Below are 20,745 nucleotides of genomic sequence, written 5' to 3' on the forward strand. Positions count from 1 at the left end.
AGTGGTTGACCTCAGAGTACGCTATTTGGATGTGGAGGTGAATTCACACATTCCCCATAAGCATCATGCAGTTTTTCAAAAAAAAAAAAATAAAAAATAGAAAGGCAAGTTTGACTTTTTCTTTGGAGAACTTCCTGAGGCAAATTTGCCTTTAAAAAGAACAATATTTCTATCCCTCTGGGATTTTTAGGAACATGCCAGACGGAGTCCCTTAAAGCACCATTTTAGAGACAGACTGAGTCTGGAAACAAGCAGATCCAAAATTATCTTCAGTACTTCTGGACTGAGTTGGATCTTGTCCAAAGAAATCAGCTGTGCTAGATCAACAGGAGGCTGCAGAAAATTCTGACACCAGCAGAAATCAAGAAGTCTATCACAGGAAACACAATTAGCTTCCCCTTAACATCAAGATAGGTTTTCTTGAGGAAAGTGACAAAAGCAATTAATTACCAAAAGATTTAGGGGAAAAAAAGACACGTAGAGATGCAGACACCAGGAGATCACTCTTCCAGCACCGACAGAGAAAAGAATTAGACAGCAGCTAGACTGCGCCACTCCAAACAGTCAAGGAAGAGCTGCACAGGAACATCGAAGATGCTCATGAGGCCTCAGTAAACTTTGCTGGCCCAAAAGCTCCAATGACATGTGCAGGTATAAACGTGCCAACTTAGCGACCTTTTTTTTTTTTTAACGGTCAAGAAAAAAACACACAAGTATTCTCCTTTACAAAGTACTCAATATTTACAAAAGCCTCTAAGCATTGATATTAAAAACATTTACTTTCAAGTAAATAGGATAACTTCTAATAAACAGCATCACAATAAAACAGAAATGTTTTTTTACTCACTTTTGTATTAAGGTAGCGAATCATATTCTAAAACATCATTGATCAAACAGCACAAAATTAATTTATATTAAACAAAGTGATAATACCTCGAGTGATAACAAAGACTTAAAAAAAAAGCAACTTATTTTGGCACACTTTACTTGTTACTGATTTTGTGTTTCCATTTCCCCCCCTTTCTCACAAGGGAGAGAATTTCAAGCTAGACCACTATGTGAACACTTTAATAGACTCAGTTTTATTCATTCAAATTCAATATAAGAAGAATACCTGCCAGAAATCTGGGACTACATCTTTTAAATATATGTCAGGGATTAAGCTATGTTTCCAAAACATTTTGTTGGGTTTATCCTATAGCGTAAAGCTCATGCTCTACACATTTTATTACGCACTAATGTTTCATAAATTTTAATACTACATTTTTGTACCCTTTCACTTCTTCATGGCATATCATCTACGTATATGAAAAAAAAAAACAAACGGCTTTATTTTGCGAGCTCTCTTCTGTTATTTCAGTTTTCAAACCGCTTCATTTCCTCAGGAGCGCTTACCTGTGGCCAGCGCTGTTCCCTCGGAATTCCACCTTCCTGCAAGCACGGCTCCGCAGTGGGCTTCCACGCTTTTCTCTACTCTTCCCGATTTGGAAATTAAGTGGAACTTCCCTAAACGAAAGTTCAATACAGAAATTGAGTACCTATTTTTGCAAATCGGTGTTTATTTTCTTCTCTTCTGTTAACAATGCACACGCAGAACGAGATGAAGAAACCAACGGAAACAAGAACAGAAAGCGCAATTACATTGTTCACAACTATGATTAGCCCAAACAAATGAACTTTTGCAGAAGAAACATTTGTAAACTAGCTAAAACATGTTTTTTTTTCCCCTTTTGGTATACGTAATCTTTGTTTTGCCTACTCATTTTGCTTGTGCCCCTCTAAAGTGTGCGCGTTTCTCTGGGGACGCAGCCGCCTGCTGTTATTTCATTGTCCGAAAGCTAACAAACAGAGGTACGCACGCTGCAGCCCAGCAGAGTCCTTGGGTTTTCTTTTTTTTAAGATCTGAAAAATCACTCAACACCAAAAGGATAATGGAAAAGCTCCTACAATCTGACCATCAGCGAGCGCGTTTCTCTGAGGAAGTCCTACTGCTTGCATTATGGGGCTGTTATGGAAATTCACAGAAGCCAAAAAACAAAGCTATTAATGATTTCAACAGAAGCATGAGGAAGTCTTTCTTTCCAAATGAGGGATGTTGCTTAAATCCAGGAAGATCAAATTTAAACTGGACCAAAGAGCAGACAAAGGAGGGCTTGGAAACATGTGGCAGAACAAATGTGTGGCTTAGAATAGTTCAGCAACTCAAATTAACTACTTTAAAACCAAAACTCTTTTAAAATTATTTTATCTAATATCTGCCAGTAAGGCCCTAAAAGCTATTTTCAGCGTGAGCAGAATTCTTTGAAATAAACACTACACGGCTACCTCACACCAAGTGCACGCAAATGCTCCGTCACTTCAGATGGGATCAGTTTTCCGTTAATAACATACACATATGAGCCTCCTGCTTGGGAGTATGAATTATAGGACAGGCCACACCTGGTCTGGTTAAATAGCGGGATCCCAGAATGTATTGAGAAAACACAGAGAGAAAGGGGGGGGTATATTTTGAGTTAAGAACGGCGTGGAAATAAGTGCCCAAAGGTATTTTCGTTGGTCATTGCCCTTATGACAAGCTTGAGGGAGAGGAATGGATAAAAAGAAGGCAGCTTAACCTGCCAAAATGAGGTATCTCCTGTGCAGAAGAACTAGATACCTAGCTGGAACTACAATATTGACTTCAGCAAAAAGACCCTTCAGCAGTCACCAGCTAATGGGAAAGCTTCCAGAGCACCGCTGCGCTCAGCGCTCCTTAAGGAAAAGCACAGAAGTCGGCTGCCTCTTGCAGGAGGTGGAGGAAGGCTCTCTGACCCCGGGGAGCTGGTAGGGTAGGCTACGGCCCCTGAAGTAACTGGATGATGGAAGCCATCAGCAGAGGTGCCAGGAGCATCTCTAGAAAACCCAGCAGCAGTGAGACAGGGCCCGGCTGAGTGCAGGCAGAGGCGGCCGCGCCACCAGCACGGGCCGGGCCTGGCACAAAGAGCTGGGGGCAGAAAAACAGACTAAAAACCTGTCTATCTTAGTAAAGAAACACGTTATCAAGGCAAGTATGTGTGTGCAGGTGAGAGTGGAGTTAGCTATGAACCACACAGAAAGTAAAACCTTAGACACCACCACTCTAAACACACATTAAAAAAAAAAAAAAACCACTTCACCAATCTTGGCTACTGTGCAAGCGGCCTGCGCTTCCAGGAGCCTGAAGTGACTTTTATTGTGTTTTATTTTGCACTTCAATTTAAGAAACAAAACAAAAACAAAACTTGAAAACAAAAGCAGACTAAAAGCAAACACAAAGCATTCTGGTAGATCTGTCAGTAAATAAACATCAGGCGGACATCAGCGCTCTTCCTAGTATTATTCAAATGAGTACAATTACGCTTTGTCTTCATTTTAAGCATATAAACAAAAAGGCACAAGCATCCAGCCAACTCTCTGCCAATGCAGGATTTCCAAGCTAAGGACTTAATACTGAAGAAAAAGAATGGTTTGTATAAATCAGTTTATTTGAACAGACCATTTTAAAGATCACACACTGAACTACACATTTTGGCTTTTCATTACCACTCAGTAAAGGCCTCGGTACTCCTCTAAGACGCCCCCGCAACCTGACAAAAACCAGGAAACAAACAAACAAAAAACAAAGAACAACAAAAAAATTGACAGTTGGCAAGCGACTGAGTATTTGGGTTTAAGTCACATTATCGGGAAAACAATGGGCCATGTCACTGTACAGGATAAAGCCCTGTGACACTGGGAGGCATTCAACTCGCTGGTCCATCTTCTGCACCCCTTCCCGGTCTGCCAGCTCCTACTTTTTCACAAGGCATCTTCCAAATAATAAAACGTAGAATACATTTTCAAATAAAAACAGGTCCATCTTTGGTGCTAAGAATTCATCTGGAAAGAGGATCGTGTGTTTAAAAACTGTTCAGTAATACCTAAGCACAAATCAAAATCTTCAAGGTTGTCATCTTTATTTCTGCAATTTCTTTACTTTTCCAGCATGAATTTACAACTTATGATAGTCAAATCAATGCGACTCATTAAATACATTTTTTTCATTGCATTCTTACATGGAAGTTGCTCCAAAAGCAATTTTCAATGGATTTCTCTGCCTTCTTCTCTCTTCTGTTCTTCAATTTAACATTCAAGTAGTAGAGGCTTTCAAATAGAAGTTATTGCCTTCTTATACACAATTAAGAAAGGGAAAATTTTAGCTATATGCTTGGAATAGATAGAAGTGATTCAACTTAACCTTACTTTAAATCTGAGATTTGTAAAATACTGTTCCCTGATTTTTATGAAGTACTGAAGCCAGAAGCTGTCCTCAAGCCTAAAGTGACTCTCCAGTTCTGGAGGAATTTCAAGTGGGAGATTAGCAGCCTATTTAAATACAGAATAAAAAAGATGTATGTTTTGTTCATTACTTTCCACAGACTCTTAAATGCTGACCTAATGCAAAATTATTAATGAAAAAAAAGAGTTAAAAAAATAGGTCTATTCCCTCATGATTTGTGCTTAATATGCAATTTAAAGCTGAACATATTCTTTATTTTTGTAAATAAAGTAGTAACATAATCAATGTAAGTAGGAAGTAAAAGAACAATATCCCACAAGAGATGAAACTCAGAAGAACACCCAAGAGGATTAAATTTACATTTGCTCTAATTTCACAAACATCTGGAGTTGAACCAGGAATTAAATGCAACCCTGTAAAGACATTATACTCAATTTCCATCAGATTCAGCAAATTTCCAGGAATCCTTATCACAGAGACGAATTAGCTGCTGCAGGAAAATTGCAGGCTTGACACATAAGGCATGATATATATGTAGTAGCTAAACAAAATTTAAAATTTTACTATTAAAAAAAAGTAATTCAGAAACAAAACTTGATTATACACTTACAATGCAGTAATTCACTCACACATGCATAAAAAAAAACAAACCTTTGCAAGATAAGTTATATCCATTAAAAGTGCTAGGTTACAGTAGAAGAAAAACTGAAAATTTCTGCATCAAGATTTATCTCCATTTATTCTTCTCCAAATTAGGTTAGCACTGTTTTTTTTTATTTCTATTTCATTGGGTAAAATTGAACAAAACTATAATTTTTTTTGACTAATACATTTCAGGAACAGTTTTCCAAAAATCAACTTTTCAGGCTGAATTTACCACTCATTGCTAGGAGCTTACCCCTTAGTCTGAACAACAGCTACTAGGTTAAAAAAAAAAAGTCTGTGAGAAAGCAGATAAAGTGCTGACTTATACAAGACAAAAAACATGAATTAATTACGATACAAATAACTAACTCCATGATTAGCAAAGCTAATCAAATTTTACTGCCTAAGAAGGGAGTCCAGCTGAATCCTCCCAGCATTGCGGGGATGGTGACAACTCTTGCATGTGGACTGTCACCAGCCTGTGTCACAGCTGCCCCCTCGTTACAGTGTTCACTAATTCAGTGTTTTTTCATCACATTGCTGCCCCTTTCCGTAAAAATTGTAGGGATGGAGGACACTGTCTCTCTGGAGCTAGCTCCAAAGTTATTGATTACCTGGCAGCAAGCCCCCTCTGAGTCTGACCATGGAGTCCCACTTTCTTTCTTTTCTTAGGGAGCAGGAAAAAAGAAGTTTCTAGGTCAGTTTTTTCATTCAGTTTTAAATTTAGACTCGAAGCTTATATACAAATTGGGATTTACTCTATTCAGTTTAATAAAAACTACACCCTATCTTCCTTATGCAATATCCTATGTTACCCTCCTACCTCAGGGTGTCCACTGCTCTGTACAACCTTCTGTCACCCGAGAAACAAGACAGGCCAGGAGACTGCAGACTTTGAATGGACAGTACCTATTCCAGCTGTAACACCGTTAAGGTGATAAGCCTTAGGAATGTGCCGAGAACTGTACAATCCGAAGGGCCTATGTGTTTGTAAAAAGAAAAAAAAAATCCCACTGAGCAATAAAAAAAATCCCTCTGCAAGTTGGCAGAGGCAGCCAAATCAGTTTATACTGCATGCAAGAAACAGCTGCATTAAAAGAAAGTGAAAGTTAATCAAGCTGATCTCCAGAAGCTGGACAATGACAGTTTACAGACTCTCAAGTGCATATGGATTCTGAGACAGTGTTACATGATTGTTTACATGTTTTATAAAAAAAAAAATCCCCCCCCCTTTTTTTTTTAAATATGGAAGAGACAGCATTCTTCCTGGCCCTTTTGTCTCTATTCCTTGCAGCTGAAATCTTTACGAAGTACTCCAACATTAGCTAGAATCCCAAAATGACAACTTTAGGCTAGACAGAATACGTTTGGTAAAAGTTACAAATGAACAAAAAAAGTCTTATCAAGGAAAATGCAGATCAAGATTAAGGGACTGGTTTAGAATTTGTTGGTCAGACAACTAAAATCTCGTGCAGCAACAAGAATCATCTGCTAGGCTGCAAGAACCCCTCACTATAAACCCCTACAATTGATTTAAGTCACTTAGAGTAATCCCAACCTCTAAGAATTAAGTGACAGCCTTAAAAAGTCCTAACAAATCCCAGATAAGATTCGGGGCCCTACCTATACATGATGTTATTCGTGACTCTTTATTGCTAACGGGCAGCTCTGTTGCAGTTCAATTAACCCACTTGCAGGAGAAGGGCACCCCTACCTACTAGACGCTACATCAACTAGAACTGCTACCTTACGTAAATTTGCAAGGGGTATAAACTAAAGCATGCCAGAAGGGATGCTACCAGAACGTGCTTTTTTCATTTTTTATTTAAGATTTCTGAAAAAAATAAAACCAGATTTTCAACCTTTCAATTAATCTATGGATACAATTTATTTTTCCTCACGTATCTTACTGATACAAAACCCAGAGGAAAATGAGAGAAAAAAAATTGCATACCGGACTAAAGTCATCTTTTTCATGAAGGTATTTGTAGCCCTCATCCACATATCGAATACCTTGAAGAGATCTTGGCCTCCAGTCCGTGAACTGAACTCTCATCCTTCCTTATTGTAAAGTGCAACCATTGCTAGCAGCCAGAGAAATTGACAAAATTTCATGCAAGGAATGAATTTTCCCTGCCTTCTTCAAGCAGGTGTTATCTCTCCCCATCCATACAGAAAGCCACGGTGGACACACCAGCTCCGGCCTGCTAATGCCCAGTAACAAACCCTCTATTCCCTACCAGGCTCGCTGGGAAGCTAGGCGCACAAGCAGCCCTCACAACGGAAACATACTAGACCCACAAATCCAAGGTTCTGGCCACAACATGGGCAGAAGCTAACTGGAAATCATCCACCAGTCCCACTGAAACCATCAATAGGTCCCCGTGAAAGCGATCGATAAGGTCAGGGACTGATGGCCATTATTATTCTGATGGGAACTCTACAACTGACCACGATCTGTTCTGCCTGAAAGAGCTGGCAGGGATTTAAAGCAGCGAAGTGCTTTGAGTTCACTGCTGAGAAACTCCCATCGCTGCCGTTTGTGTCGGAACGCAGCCTTACCACCAAGACCTCTGACAGCTGGCAGAAGAATATAAACTCCGTTTAGTAGATTCGTGTGATCTGCTTCTTTGTGCACATAATTAACGCTGTCAGCACGACAGTTAATTGACTTATTCTGAAACCTTTCACTGCATTTTCAACAGATTAAAACAAAGGTACAAGATGTTAGGATCTATGTAAGGACTGCCCAACTTCTGCAAGCGAGTCACAGAGCTTTTCCAAGTCCCCCATTCGCCACGTTCTTGGATGCACCACAAGGAAGTGTTAGAAACCCTTCCCAAACTAACATCCCATCAGCAGGCTCGTGGTCAATAACAAGGTCAATGTAAGATAAAATAAAAGCAGATTTCATAAAGGATCAAACACCTTGCAGTCTTAGTTTTAAAACTGACAGGTTCAGGAAGAAACACCCTAGTCTAAATTACTGGCTTTCCACACCGTAGGTTCTTTACAGCAGAAATAAAAAGGGGGTGGATGAAAATTTCTCTTTGCTGTTATTTTTCATATTTTCTTTTAAAAAAATGTAGAATCCAAGTGTTTTACTTAACGAAGAAAAGGGATAAGAGAAGAAGAGAAAGGGAAAATATATGCAGAAAACTGTCAATGGCATGGATCATAATCCCAATTGCAGCACCAGGAAGAAAGGAGACAAGTCTGACATGACTTGAATGGACTGCTTCATAATAAATGTAAAATAATAATGAAACTAGTTACCTAAGATTTCTTCACTGAAACAGGGATATGAAAAATTTGCCATCATACAGGAAAAATTTTTGACTGTGTTTAAGTTGGACAAAAATTAACGTCTCTTTGGGGAGGAAGAAAGAAAACAAGCAATCATCAAACCTCCTGGCTCCTGCTTCCCTTCCACAAAGCAGAATCCGCGCACTGGAATACAGTCACTACCATCACTACTGTCATAAAGTCCAGTCCGGTACACGACTACACTGGAGACACAGCAGCACACAGCAAATATATGTGTATACACGTCTGCCACCATGGCAGACACACAGACTAGTCTTACAGATCTGATGACAGCCAGAACTAGCTGCTTCAGAGGGATATTCAAGACTCCAGAGAAAGCAGATACGAGACGTGTTCTTGTAGTATGTCCAAGATATAGCCTACGTTGATATTAAACATAACAATTAAGCAATTTTGGTATCTTCTGTTTTGATAGCTGTAAGTGATCTGGGATCTATGTTGGTGAGTAGTCCAGACATATTTAAAGCTACTGGATAACGAAATAGACAAATGGGAAACGAGCTGCGAAATATGACAGAATTTAACTTTACATATACAATTATGTATCTGCTGACAGAAGTATGTCTAATAATGTTGTATCAGTGAAAACTATACTAATACAATGTATTAATTTTGAAACATCTATTTTGTTACATCAGTGCAACTCCTATATAGGTATTTGAAATTGTTTTATTGCAGATTATTTACATGCAAATAATTCTGTGAGTGTTTGTGACATAAGCACAAAGTGGTATAACATTATAAGTATTTTTAATTGACTTACCATCAGAACTTGTAAGAACAAAGCTCTCAGCATGGGACTGCTTCTTCCCACCTACGCTTCTGGGAAGCCAGTGAAGATCTATGGGATAAGTATCATCTGGGAGTTTCACTACTCGGGTAGTCTCACTAGTTAAAAGGTTCCATTTCATAATTTGGTGGTCATCACTGCAGGAATATAGCTCATCAGCTGTAGTCCATCCCACACAGCTAACTAGTTCCTTATGTATAATTAAATTAAGGAAATCTGAAAATTTTAATCATTAAAAATGGACACAATATCTCAGTACAGTAACATTATTTTCATAAGATTACATGAAATGTTTCGTATATAGGAAATATAATTCTTCATTTTTTTCTTTGCTCTTTTGTATCAAGGAAAGAGATGATAGAAATTCACCAGGATATAAAGCAGACAAGCCATATCATGCAAAAATAGAATTACTATGATATATATTTATTTATTGAAACATTGCAGAACTGTTGGGTTACACCTGTACAGCATCTTAGTGAACAATACAAGTGCAAATCGCCCTGTTATTGTTCACATCAACACACGTGGTGTTGGTTTATTAACACCACAATGTATTTAAACTGTTGACATATTTGTTAAGAAATGTAATATCACACTTTTGTTTATATCTGCTATGTGTGCATCCTCTTACAAGCAAGTATATAATATCACTACTCCTATTTACTGCCTTGGAAAGATTTAACATCACTACAAACAGGAAAGAAAAACTCAAAAGTTAGTAGCAAAACATTGACAGCTTCTGAAGAATGTTCCACATCTCTTAAAACATTGCCCTTAAAGACTGTACCAGATGGTGAGATTAAAAAAAAGAGACCTGCAATTTACAAATATTTTACTACAAGGTTTAAGATAAATAAAAACCTTTCTAGAAAAGAAACTAAACAAAAATAATATGTTTTTCTGTGGTTTATTCTGAGACAAAGGATATGCTTTGGTTCCTTTAAAAGTGAAGTCTTCAGTCTCATTTCAGTTGTTCAGATGTATCATTAAAAATGGTACGTAGATATGTTAAAACTGTAATAGAACAAAGCAAACATATATAAGTAGCCAAAACTAAAAAGGAAGATACCAACAGCAAGACAAAGTTTTGAATGACCAGTATTGCATTAGCACTGTGCCAAAATAAGCACCAAAATGAACCTGAGTTTTAAGGGAATTCTGTTTGTACAGTACCCAACTGCATACTTAACGTGATTGCTGAGTATAAACACTGGGCAATTTAAAGAACAACTCATGGTAGGAGCATTTTGCTGGAATGTTGTAAGCTGAAACACTGACGTAGCCTTGTGCAGACATATAGCCATGACAGTAGCAAGGGAAAACCTGGAATCACAAACTTTTCAAGAAGCTTCGTGCTTAGCGACAGCACTATGAGAAAAGCTATGTTATGAAAATAATCCTGCTGTGACCAAATTATACAATATCTTACTCTGTCACCCACCGCTATTTGTAATGTTCATGATACTTCACTGCAACGCAGTAATTCCATAACCAGTTCAAAGAGGTCCCGCGGTCCCATCCCCTTCCCTCTTTTAACAGCAAAAGCCTTGCGAGTCTGTGCCTGGACAGGATGGAGGCACTGATCCGGGTTAAAACTCATTCGCCCTTCAGGATGGAAAGAAGCGAGTGCGAGAGGTTTGGGGCAAACGGTATGCTCCAGGAGAGCACAATGACACACAATACGACCTTCTGAACTCCTGGAATTTTTTCCATCATAAAAACGACGACGTGTCAAACAGGTACTATGCAGAACTTAAGAAACATTAAAAGGATACCCAAAGGATAAAATAACTTAATTTTCAACCCTACTTAACTATTGCGTGTGTCAATCGATGTAATTTTTAAATAATTCTCTCTCTCATATTTGAATGTCTAATTTCGTTCTCATGCCTTAACCAAAAACTGCGTGGCAAACCAAAAAACTCACCATGCAGGCGTTTAGAAGGGGCCTAAGTTTGTGCTCAACTTCCAACTTTTAATCAAGTCCCTGACTTCCATATAGTAGTAAAGCCTTTGCTCAGCGGGGCCATATACCTGTTCAGCCTACACTGCAATGTTTTCCACACTTAACCCCACCCTTTCAGCTGCTTCTTGGTAGTTTTTAACTTCTTATTTCTCACTTCAGAGTTTCAGGAGACGTGCTGGTATGGCCAGCTTCCACCGCAGGGACACCCCAAACAAATCGTCATGTGAATTTTTAAAAAAAAAAAATCACATTAATTCTGTTAATTTACTTTCAAGGAATGAAATAATTATCGTGATTTTTGAAAAGGCCAGTTCGAAGCACTCCTTACGTGCACCTGAATGGCACGAACGCTTCCCCTTGCCCGAGATACTCGCAGAGCGCTCCGCGGCCGTGCGGCTGCACCTGTCAGCGCCAGGGGAGGTGTGAGGGGCACAGGACAGCTCGGACAGCGGCGAATCCTCTCACCCTACACCCTTCGTGCATGCATTCAGGGCAGGAACTCAGCAGAGCCTAACTGCTAGCGCATCAGCTGAAAGCATTTCCTACAAGCTTTTAAAAAAGATACGGCAATCAGGAGGCGGCTGGGCACCAACTGCAGGCAGCAAGTTGCTCTACATGAGCTCGGCTCAGCTTCTCCCGGCCTCAAACTGTTGCCCTTTTTTAAAAAAACACCTCAGCCCCGTGCCTCCTCGTCGCAATTCCCATCCTGCGCTCTCCTCCCCTCAGCTGCTCTCCCTCCGGAGCTGCTGGACGAGAAGTGAGGGCTCAGGGAGGGCCCAGGAGGGCTCAGAGAGGGCCGGAGAGGCTGAGCAAGGCTGTGCGCGGCGGACAGAGGGAGGCAGAGGGACGCGGCCCCCCCTTTTCCCTCAGGGACAGGGCCGAGGCCGGTGCCCAGCTCGCTCCCCAGCGGCCGCTCCCTCCCGCCAAGCACCCCCGTGGAGCCGGGGGACCACCGGTCCCCAGCCGCCCGCCTGCCCGCGGCTCTCCCCGCACCTCCGCGGGTCCCAGCTCGTAGCCCCCCCCCTCACACCGCCGCCCCCTGCCCGGCCGCCTTTACCTGCGCCGGGACGGGGGGAGCAGAGCGGAGACAGCCGCGGCCGGCCTGAGGCGGCCCCCGGCGGCTCCCGCCCGCCTCCCGGCACAGGCGGCGTGTCCGCGGCCCCCCCGTCTCTATAGCGACTTCCCGCGAGACTTCGCCTTCCTCCTCCTCCTCCTCCTCCTCCTCCTCCTCCTCCTCCTTCTTCTTCCTCCCTCCTCCTCCTCCTCCTCCCTCCCTCCCCCCCTCCGCCACCTCACGGGCCCGGGCGGGCCGTGACAGACCAGGTGACGCGGCCCCCCGCGCCGCCCGTTAATTAGCGCCGACTGAAAACCCCGCTCCATTTTTATTATTATCACTTTTTTTTTTAATTAATTATTATTATATTGTACTCGTAAAGGCCCCGTCCGCCCGGCCCAGCCGTCCCGCCGCACGCCCAGGCGCCGCCCACTGACCTACTTCCAAAACCCGACCGACCCCCCCCGGCCCCTTTGCACGGGGAGCGGCTGAGGCGCCTCAACCACCGCCTATCGCGCCTCAACCTCCCTCGTTAAAAAGCCGTAAAAAAATAAAATAAAATAAAATAAAAAAACACCCTAAAAACGGCCCCGAGCGCGGTGAGGCGCCAAGATGGCGCCCGGCGGGGCTTTTTTTTTTTTTTTTTTTTTTTTTTCCTTTTTTTTTTTTTCCCTCCTTTCAAACGCGCGGCGGGCCGGCCCCCGCCCCTCCCAGCGTGCCCCGCGCCTTTCTAACGAATTTCGGTTCGAGTTCGCCGTTTGGGCGCCATTTTCGAGTGTGGCAGCCGCCGAGCCGCCGCGGCCAGCCCGGCCCGCAGCCCCGCTGCCGCTCCAAGCCGCCCCGGACGGGGAGCCGGCGGCCGGTCCCCGGGGCAGGGGGACGCGGGGAGCTTCCTGAGGAGGAGGCGTCCCTGAGGAAGGCGAGCGGCGGGGGTCGCTGAGGCGGTGAGGAGAGCGGCCGGGAGCGGGGGCGGCGGGCGCTGCCCTCAAAGCCCTGAGGGGCGGCGGAGCCCCCCTGGCTGCGAGGGGCTCGGTGCCCGGCCCCGCTGCGTGAGGGGTTTTGGGGGGAGAGGTGGCAGCGGGCTGTCCGCAGCCCCGGGGGTAGGGGAGGCAGCGCTCCCCCTGCGCCCTAGGGACCGGCGGGGGGAGCGGGGTGCCGAGCCCCGGGGTGCGGAGGCCGGGCTTTGATCCGCTTATAAAGCGGGGACCTTCCCGCAGCCAGCTCCGCTGCTCCTCCGTGCCCCGAGCCCGAGGGCTAAGCCGCTTGAAAAGCCCGCGGCGGGGCTGCAGCCGCATCCCTCAGGGCGAGGGGTGGCTTTAAAGGCTCCGAGCTGCTCGCTGACACCGGCTCTCGGCCTCGGAGCCGTGAGGGAGCCTCTCTGCCCGGCTCCTTCTCGCTCTGCCCGGGGCAGGGGGTCGCCGAGAGATGCTTTTAACCCGCACCTCGGGGCTGGCCTGAGGTGGTGGTGGGGGGGGGGGGACTGGGCACGGGCTTGGGAAGTTCGTGAGGGAGCCGGCGGCCGCTTCATCGCGGTTTGAAGGCTGAGGTGAGGGATCGGGCTGGTCCCTCCTGGTGAAGGCTGTGCGGCTTGGAAGGGGCCGATAAGGTAGATGGGTCCGTATTGCGCCATTCCGCTTGAGCGGAACGGTTTTTTGAGGAAAAAAATAAGTAAATCTGGTGCTCTGAGAGCTCTAATTGTCTGAGACAGCCATTGCGGAACACTTCTGAACCGGGGCACTGACTCAAATTGCCTTAAAATGAGATCTCTCGCTCGTTTCCCCCCCTCCCCCATTGTCCCAAATGAAGGGCTCTCATGAGAGTGTGGGCTGGGGGTAGGTCTGAAAACGTCAAATGATTGGCACCAATTGTAAGATGACTTTCTAACCACGTCAGTTTTTTATCTTGTGAGAAGTAAACTTTCTCATGTCTGTTTTTTTCTGCAAAGTAACTTCGCCACTTGCTGCGATTTAAACTCTTTGGGGAGAGTTTCGCTCCCGCGGCCGTCTTTCTTCGCATCGGTTGTTTTCTATTTCTACTTTTTTTGGGGAGCTGTGCTTAAGTGCCAGCTGATGGACTTTTGTACCGCTTCCTTCTTGATCAGATAACGTGAACATCAGAACTAGATGAAGGTATTTCGTCTTGCTTTCTCTGTTAAATGCTGAATGCTAGCAGTAGAGGCTGTTATATCTCGTGAAACGAGCGTATTGATTTAAACCGCTTAAGAGCCAAGCGTTTGCTATAATTACACGGCTCTTTTTGTTTGTGTACACGCATACAGCCAGCATGGAGTGTTGAAAGTAAAGCGGGTGTCAGGTCTGAAAGGTGTATGTGAAGAGCGCTTCCAGGAGAGGGGAGACATATGGCTTTTCAGTTTGTTTTGCAAATGCGTCTTTAACTCTTTGGCCCCCAGCATCACGGTTGCTTTCTCTGAGCGTGCTAACTCCACTGAACATGGCCGTGTGAGTTTTCAGTAGGTAGATTCGTACTGTTTCTGCAGATTAGGGTGGGTCCGTTGTTTTTTGGGGTGATGGATGATATGTTTGCGAGGCTCAGCCTTTGTTTTCGTTTCGAATTTGGATTTTTGCCTTCAAAATACATCTAGTCTTTAGTTTCCACGATAGTCAAACATCTGGATTAACACATAGGTATATTCCTTAGGGGATTGTAGTTCAACGCGTAGATCACAGGGTTTTCTTGTTTGTGTCAGAAAAGGAGGTAGATCCCTTCAGTAGTTTGATTGCTTGGAGTTGGAGGGGAGCAGCCAACAGATAACCATGGCAAGCAAGAGCACCAAAACATCCACAGCAGCCCATCAGAAGGGCAGGAAGCCTTTAGAGGATTCCGCCAGTGACATGGAAGTGGAAAAACAAGGAGGCAGACAGCTTGGTGAAGTACGACCACAAGGTAGGTCTGAATTTTGTGGTTCCGATGGCATGTAAACTAGACGATAGTGCATGTTTAGCAACAATGCTCAGTTGAATTTACTGATTATGCCAGATGGGGATTCACTCCTTTCTCGTTTAGAAAGGAATATTGAAAGCCTTGACTCCTGGCAAGTTTAAACTGCTTTTAAAGTGGTAAAGAGGGTTTGCAAAGAGTTAAAGTGTTTGGACCAGTGACACAGTACAAGTGCAAAAGCAATTTTGTAGGTTTTCTCCTAATAAAGCCTATTTCGTATTCCTGTTCTATAACATTGTACTTAAGATTATGATACAACAGCAGGATTTTTCAAATTTATATGCAGCCAATGGTATGGGTTTTCTTGGAATGGAATAAATGTCAAGTTTATTTACTTAACTCTTAAAATGATTTGACTTTCTTTTTCATGAACCAGTGTGTTTTCTTGTGTTCCTTGAGGTTTTTGTTGAAAATGTCTGGAAAAACAGCAGCGTGTGTCTTTTTCGGTAGCCAGATAGGCAGTTATTAAAGCAAAGGTATTTGACAAATGGATTGATATGTTGAAATTGGTGGCAAAAACTGCTGTCTATTTGAAGAAAAAGTTGCTAGTAACTGTTGAAAAGCTGCTTTGCTTACAACTAGCAGATATCCAGGGGGCCAGTTTGTTTTCGTAACAAACTTCCTGTCTTTGCAGAGTAGTTGTGCTGTCATTACAGCTTTCAGAGCATTGTGCAGCGATCCCCAAATCTTGCAGAGTGACTTGCGAGCACGCTTGAAATGTGGCTTTGCACTTATTAATTAGAAAGACTTTGCCTGTTTCAGATTTGTAGGCTTATTGTGACGGTTGTAGCAACTGTAATTACAGAGTGCCTATTAAAGTGTGTTAGAATAAGAATTACATAATGAAAGAACAAACCCACTAGTGAATCGATGGGACATCTTAAGTACCTCTTTTTAAAGATTCAGTTCATTGGAAGGAGGATTTTAATACCACTTAGCTTATTTTAATAATTGCACTCAAATGTACAGGTCTGGTTAATATGGAAACGATGTTTGCTTATCGAATTGAACACTTTACAAGGTGTCTAGTCATTGAGAGCTTATAGTCTTAATTTTCTTTCTGCTTATTTTGGATGGTTTTTAGCAGTCTCAGATGAGGTGCTTGAAAATCGAAGTTTAGAAGAGATTTTGGGTAGCATCCCTCCTCCCCCACCTCCAGCAATGACCAATGAACCTGGTGCTCCTCGTCTCATGATAACTCATATTGTAAACCACAACTTCAAATCCTATGCAGGGGAGCAAACTTTGGGACCTTTTCATAAGGTATCTTTCTTTTACCTTAATCATTTCCTAAATGAAGGTAAGACTTCACAGTGCTGGTATTCCTTCCTGTATTTTCACATAACCTTACCTCAGAAAAACTGAAGAATATTTAGGTTTTAGAATTGCTTCTAGGGTGATATTCTCTATTTTAGTTGTTGGACAGAAGAGAAAACAGTTAAGTGCAACTTTCTGATAATGTACGATTTTAATTTGTCAGTAAACCTTAAAAAAGCACACTTTTCTCTTTATTTCGTTTACTGGGGAATTTTTAGGGGTAAGTCTGAAGAATGAGAATATTTTTTAGTGCCCACAAGAGACTTACGTGGCTAATCATGAAACTTTCCTTGCGAACATGCTTGCTAAGTGCAGTATCGTTTTGAGTTAACAAGTTAAAATTTAGAAAGCTGAGCTGAGTTGAGGTGTTTTTTTCTTAAATAAGCTGTACTGCTCTACCTTTGGCAGTGAAGATTAAGCTATCAAATAATCTGCAGTTTTCTTCACTAGAAATAGTAGTTTTAAACTATTCACAAATGAAGTAGATGATGTTACACTGGCCAGGATCTATTTCCCTTTGACTGTCACTTTTTTTTTCTTTTACTATGCAGCGTTTTTCATGTATTATTGGGCCAAATGGCAGTGGAAAATCCAATATCATTGATGCAATGCTTTTTGTGTTTGGGTATCGAGCACAAAAAATCAGATCCAAAAAACTCTCTGTGCTGATCCATAGTTCTGATGAGCATATGGACATCCAGAGTTGTTCTGTGGAAGTCCACTTCCAAAAGATCGTTGACAAGGTATGTATTCCTCTATTCAGAGCAGGGGAGACTTATTTTCTTTAAGGATTTGACGGCTTTAATAATTGATTAGTCTGAGCTGGGGAAAACTTCATAGCATAATTAGTTTACCATTGGGATGTAAAACATCAATTCAAAGTTTAGAATTAGCTTAAAAATCCTCTATTGAGTAGTGCACTTCTTAAAATATTAATAGGAGCTCTTCTCTTTTTTTTTCTGCAACACTACTATCTGGAACATGTTCATTTTAAAGCTACTTAGAAATATGTGATAGTCATTTTAAGAAATCGTTTTAGAGTTGTCATTTCTTTTACCTCAAGTAAATAAAGCTTTTTTCTGAAATTAACAACACCTCTAAAAATTTTTAAGTCTACATTTGGACATGTTGCATATTCTTAAGCTTATATTACAAGCATATAGATTAAGAGATAAAACCCTTTTAAGCAAAACTTTTCAAACCAATTGAAAGTATTTTAGAAAATTTAGAAAATGTAAAATTAATCTGAAACTCTTATTTACACTTCATATACTATAAACGTGCCTGCAATTTTAAAATAGATTTTTCGTAAAAAAAATTCTATACTTCACACCCTATGAGTAAACACTTTTGAACCTGATATTTTGTTTGAATGAAATAAAGTGTTGACAATTTAAAAAATATTTATTTTGTTTGCCACTTCACAAATTGGTTAAAAACTTCTGTACAATTTTGTTGACAATTGTCTGTTGCAGTTACAGTGCAAACAATTTATTTTACTTGATTTTAATTTAATTTTTGTGGACACTTAGTCTGGCTGAAGTATCATCTTGAGTTTGAGGTTAGTCAATATAGTGGGAAATGTACATTGAAGTTTCAAAACTTGTGGCAATAAGATGACAATATATACAGTCTTTAAAGGAACTGTTTTAAAACAGAATTTTTCTTTGACTTGATCTACATTTACACATCTTTTGCTTCTGTCTGTAAGAGCCAGATTCAATAATTATTTATTCTTATTTTTGACTTGACTTTGTTAACATCTAGAAGCTAAATTTATGATGTTAAAAACTTCTGAATGCATTATATACAAATTTCATTATGCTCTTGGGGCTTAATCTGGGAAAGTGGCAGGGCAATTTTAGTCTATACAAGAAGCATGCAACAATTTGAACTTTTTAAAAGTATAGTACCAGCTTTACTGTAGCTGCTGCTTTTTAGGTAAGTTCTTTTGAAGCTGATGATATCATATTTATCACATCTCTAATGTTTTGCTTTTTTGTCTTCTACAGTTTCTCTTTAGAGCTCCTCGGCTAAGAGTAACTTCTTTTCCTAGCACTATAAAAGAGCTTAAATGTAGACGGTGGCAAGTCATTCAAGACTTCCTAAACTAAAATTAAAAGGGCAGAATATCAAAGGCACTTTAGAGTTGAAGTAGGCTGTTTCTTTTGTGATGTGAAGCAGTGGTAAAGAGAATAATTTACGTATTTTCAAAGCAATAGCTTCTGTTGGAGATGGGAAAGGCATAATATGAGGGCCATGCTGTTTAAACAATTTGGGGTATTTTTGTCCAGTTCTCAAGATATTTTTTTGAGGTATATATCTTTAAGGCAGTTCCCACTTCTATTGGACCCCAGAGTGCAGTAAGCCTAAGCCTTAACATGATAAAATTTCTGTGCTTAATTGTGAAATATGAGGTAAACCTGTGATATACTAATTGTTCTTTTGGCATTGTTTTTCCTCAAAACAGGAAGGAGATGATTATGAAGTCATTCCTAACAGCAATTTTTGTGTATCTAGAACTGCCTATAGAGATAATTCTTCTGTCTATCACATTAATGGAAAGAAGTCAACATTCAAAGATGTTGGTATTCTTCTTCGAAGTCATGGAATTGATCTGGACCATAACAGATTCTTGATTTTACAGGTTGGTGCATGAATAAAAACAATTTTAAGCAAAACTGTATTTCCAGTTACAGTTACCAAAATACCGTTTAGGATTTGAGTCTTATATTTGAGGCCTTAAAGTACTCTAGCAGCACATCATGGTTTGCATGCTCTAATAAAGATGCGAATCATTATTTGCTGCTTTAGAAATTTAAGGAAGAGAACCAGTTGAAGATGCTAACATAAATTTTTCTGTTAATGAATTTGTGTTCCTGACATGTGGATGAATAGAAGAGTTGTCATACTTGTTCCGCCCTAGCAGCACGTAAATATTGGTGTAGTAAAATAAACCTTAAACCCCAATATTATTGTGCTGCTTAAGCGTGGCAGAGATTCAGCAACTTGTCTATACTTTAGATAAAAGTGCATCAATATGAACTTAAATCTTAATGATTCTACTGTTAAGTTACGTACAGTTCTTATATTATAGGCATGGTTTTACTGCGGAAGCATGTATATAAAAATTAATTGCATAAAAAATCGACTACAAGAAAAAAGCACATGAAGTGTACTTTTTATTTACATTTATTTACCAACTCCAGGGTACTCAAAGAAGAGCAGCTTTATAGCCAATTCAAGATATGTTTTAAAAACTACAGTTTACAACACATACTGTAAAAATAATAGAATTTATCAACATAACTTATATTTGCATTTGGGTTTAACATTATAAGGTTCGCTGGCATATGTTTGCTGTTTAAAAGACAGGCTGAAGAGAAACGCAGTAATTTTTCTTGTGCTTAAATAATCTAGAATTTTGCTAGTGCTAAAGAACTACTTAAAATTGGGTTATAATACTTCATGGAAATTTTTAAATAGTCAACTGAGTAAATATATGTGCAATTACCTGTAATTATTTCACTACTAAGTCCCAAATCTACTCTGAAGGATCATGGCCTAGAAAATTAATGAACAGCGGAAGCCTCCCAAGATCTGAAATTTTCAATAGAGATTATTTTAGGCCTGTTTTTGTCAAAGGAGCTTCCAGTTCCCCTCTATCAAAAAAAAAAGTTCTCTTTGCTTCACTTCCTCAAGTCTTCTTGTGCCGTCCTTTTTTACAGTTACACCCACAAAAAGAGGATATGTCTGTTGTGAAGTCTCCATGCCAATTAATTATTCCATCCAACACCTTACTCCTATTTTCTGTTTTAACTTGGAGGGAGAAGTACCTCCAACCAAACAACTGGTAGTATACACTTTTTTCTCTCTATAGCTGTTCTTCACAATTATCATCACAGGAAAATTTCTAACAGGGAGAGACTTCAGTGAAAGATTAAACTTTGGTAGAAATTATGGTGCAGAAGTATCTAAAGCTTGTTGTTGGAGAGCATGCCCTTCCTCTATTGGGAGGGGAAGGAAGCATTTTAGAGGGAGTTTTGCTAAACAGCTTTTCTTTTTAAATGTATTTTTTTTAGCTAATTTGATTTTTCTTCTCCCACAATCATTTCCCAGGAATTTACCAATGGGAGGAACATATCTACTCCTAAAAGCTTGAGTTTCATGTTTTTCATGTGTATAATGGAAAATCAGGGGAAGTATAATCAATATTAAGACATCAAGAGATGGTTCCAACCATGTTTTTCATTCCACTGAACTTTGTGGATAATGTGTTACAATGAACTGCAGAGGAATCCCCATAGATATTTTTTGTTTCTTAGTGTCGCTGAGGCAAGGGCCTTTTTCTTTTCATGTAAGTTTGTGTCATTTTTGTTTTTAAGTGA

At 40.9% G+C, this 20,745-nt stretch overlaps 2 protein-coding genes across 7 annotated transcripts in view; one reads left to right on the forward strand and one right to left on the reverse strand.

Annotated features, from left to right (window-relative positions):
• The window catches only part of IFT80 (intraflagellar transport 80), a 47,278-nt gene extending 35,049 nt beyond the window's left edge, over positions 1 to 12,229 (reverse strand). Inside the window, exons 1-4 of the mRNA XM_080604031.1 lie at positions 12,086 to 12,229; positions 9,988 to 10,076; positions 9,033 to 9,251; positions 1,396 to 1,506 (exon numbers count right to left, since the gene is read on the reverse strand). Of these exons, the coding sequence (XP_080460157.1) occupies positions 1,396 to 1,506; positions 9,033 to 9,251; positions 9,988 to 10,027 (370 nt within the window). The 5' untranslated portion in view covers positions 10,028 to 10,076; positions 12,086 to 12,229. The remainder of the gene's footprint in view (positions 1 to 1,395; positions 1,507 to 9,032; positions 9,252 to 9,987; positions 10,077 to 12,085) is intronic.
• A 586-nt stretch (positions 12,230 to 12,815) lies between these two features.
• Positions 12,816 to 20,745, forward strand: part of SMC4 (structural maintenance of chromosomes 4) — a 36,804-nt gene continuing 28,874 nt past the window's right edge. The window contains exons 1-6 of one of the 6 annotated variants that reach the window (XM_080604418.1): positions 12,816 to 13,026; positions 14,028 to 14,211; positions 14,790 to 14,986; positions 16,125 to 16,303; positions 16,909 to 17,100; positions 18,828 to 19,004. In XM_080604418.1, the coding sequence (XP_080460544.1) occupies positions 14,857 to 14,986; positions 16,125 to 16,303; positions 16,909 to 17,100; positions 18,828 to 19,004 (678 nt within the window). In that variant the 5' untranslated portion in view covers positions 12,816 to 13,026; positions 14,028 to 14,211; positions 14,790 to 14,856. The remainder of the gene's footprint in view (positions 13,027 to 14,027; positions 14,212 to 14,789; positions 14,987 to 16,124; positions 16,304 to 16,908; positions 17,101 to 18,827; positions 19,005 to 20,745) is intronic. The other 5 variants (XM_080604419.1, XM_080604416.1, XM_080604420.1 and 2 more) reach the window with 5 other exon arrangements.

The sequence above is a fragment of the Anser brachyrhynchus genome, assembly GCF_964034855.1.
Source record: "Anser brachyrhynchus genome assembly, chromosome: 9".
Lineage (NCBI taxonomy): Eukaryota > Metazoa > Chordata > Aves > Anseriformes > Anatidae > Anser > Anser brachyrhynchus.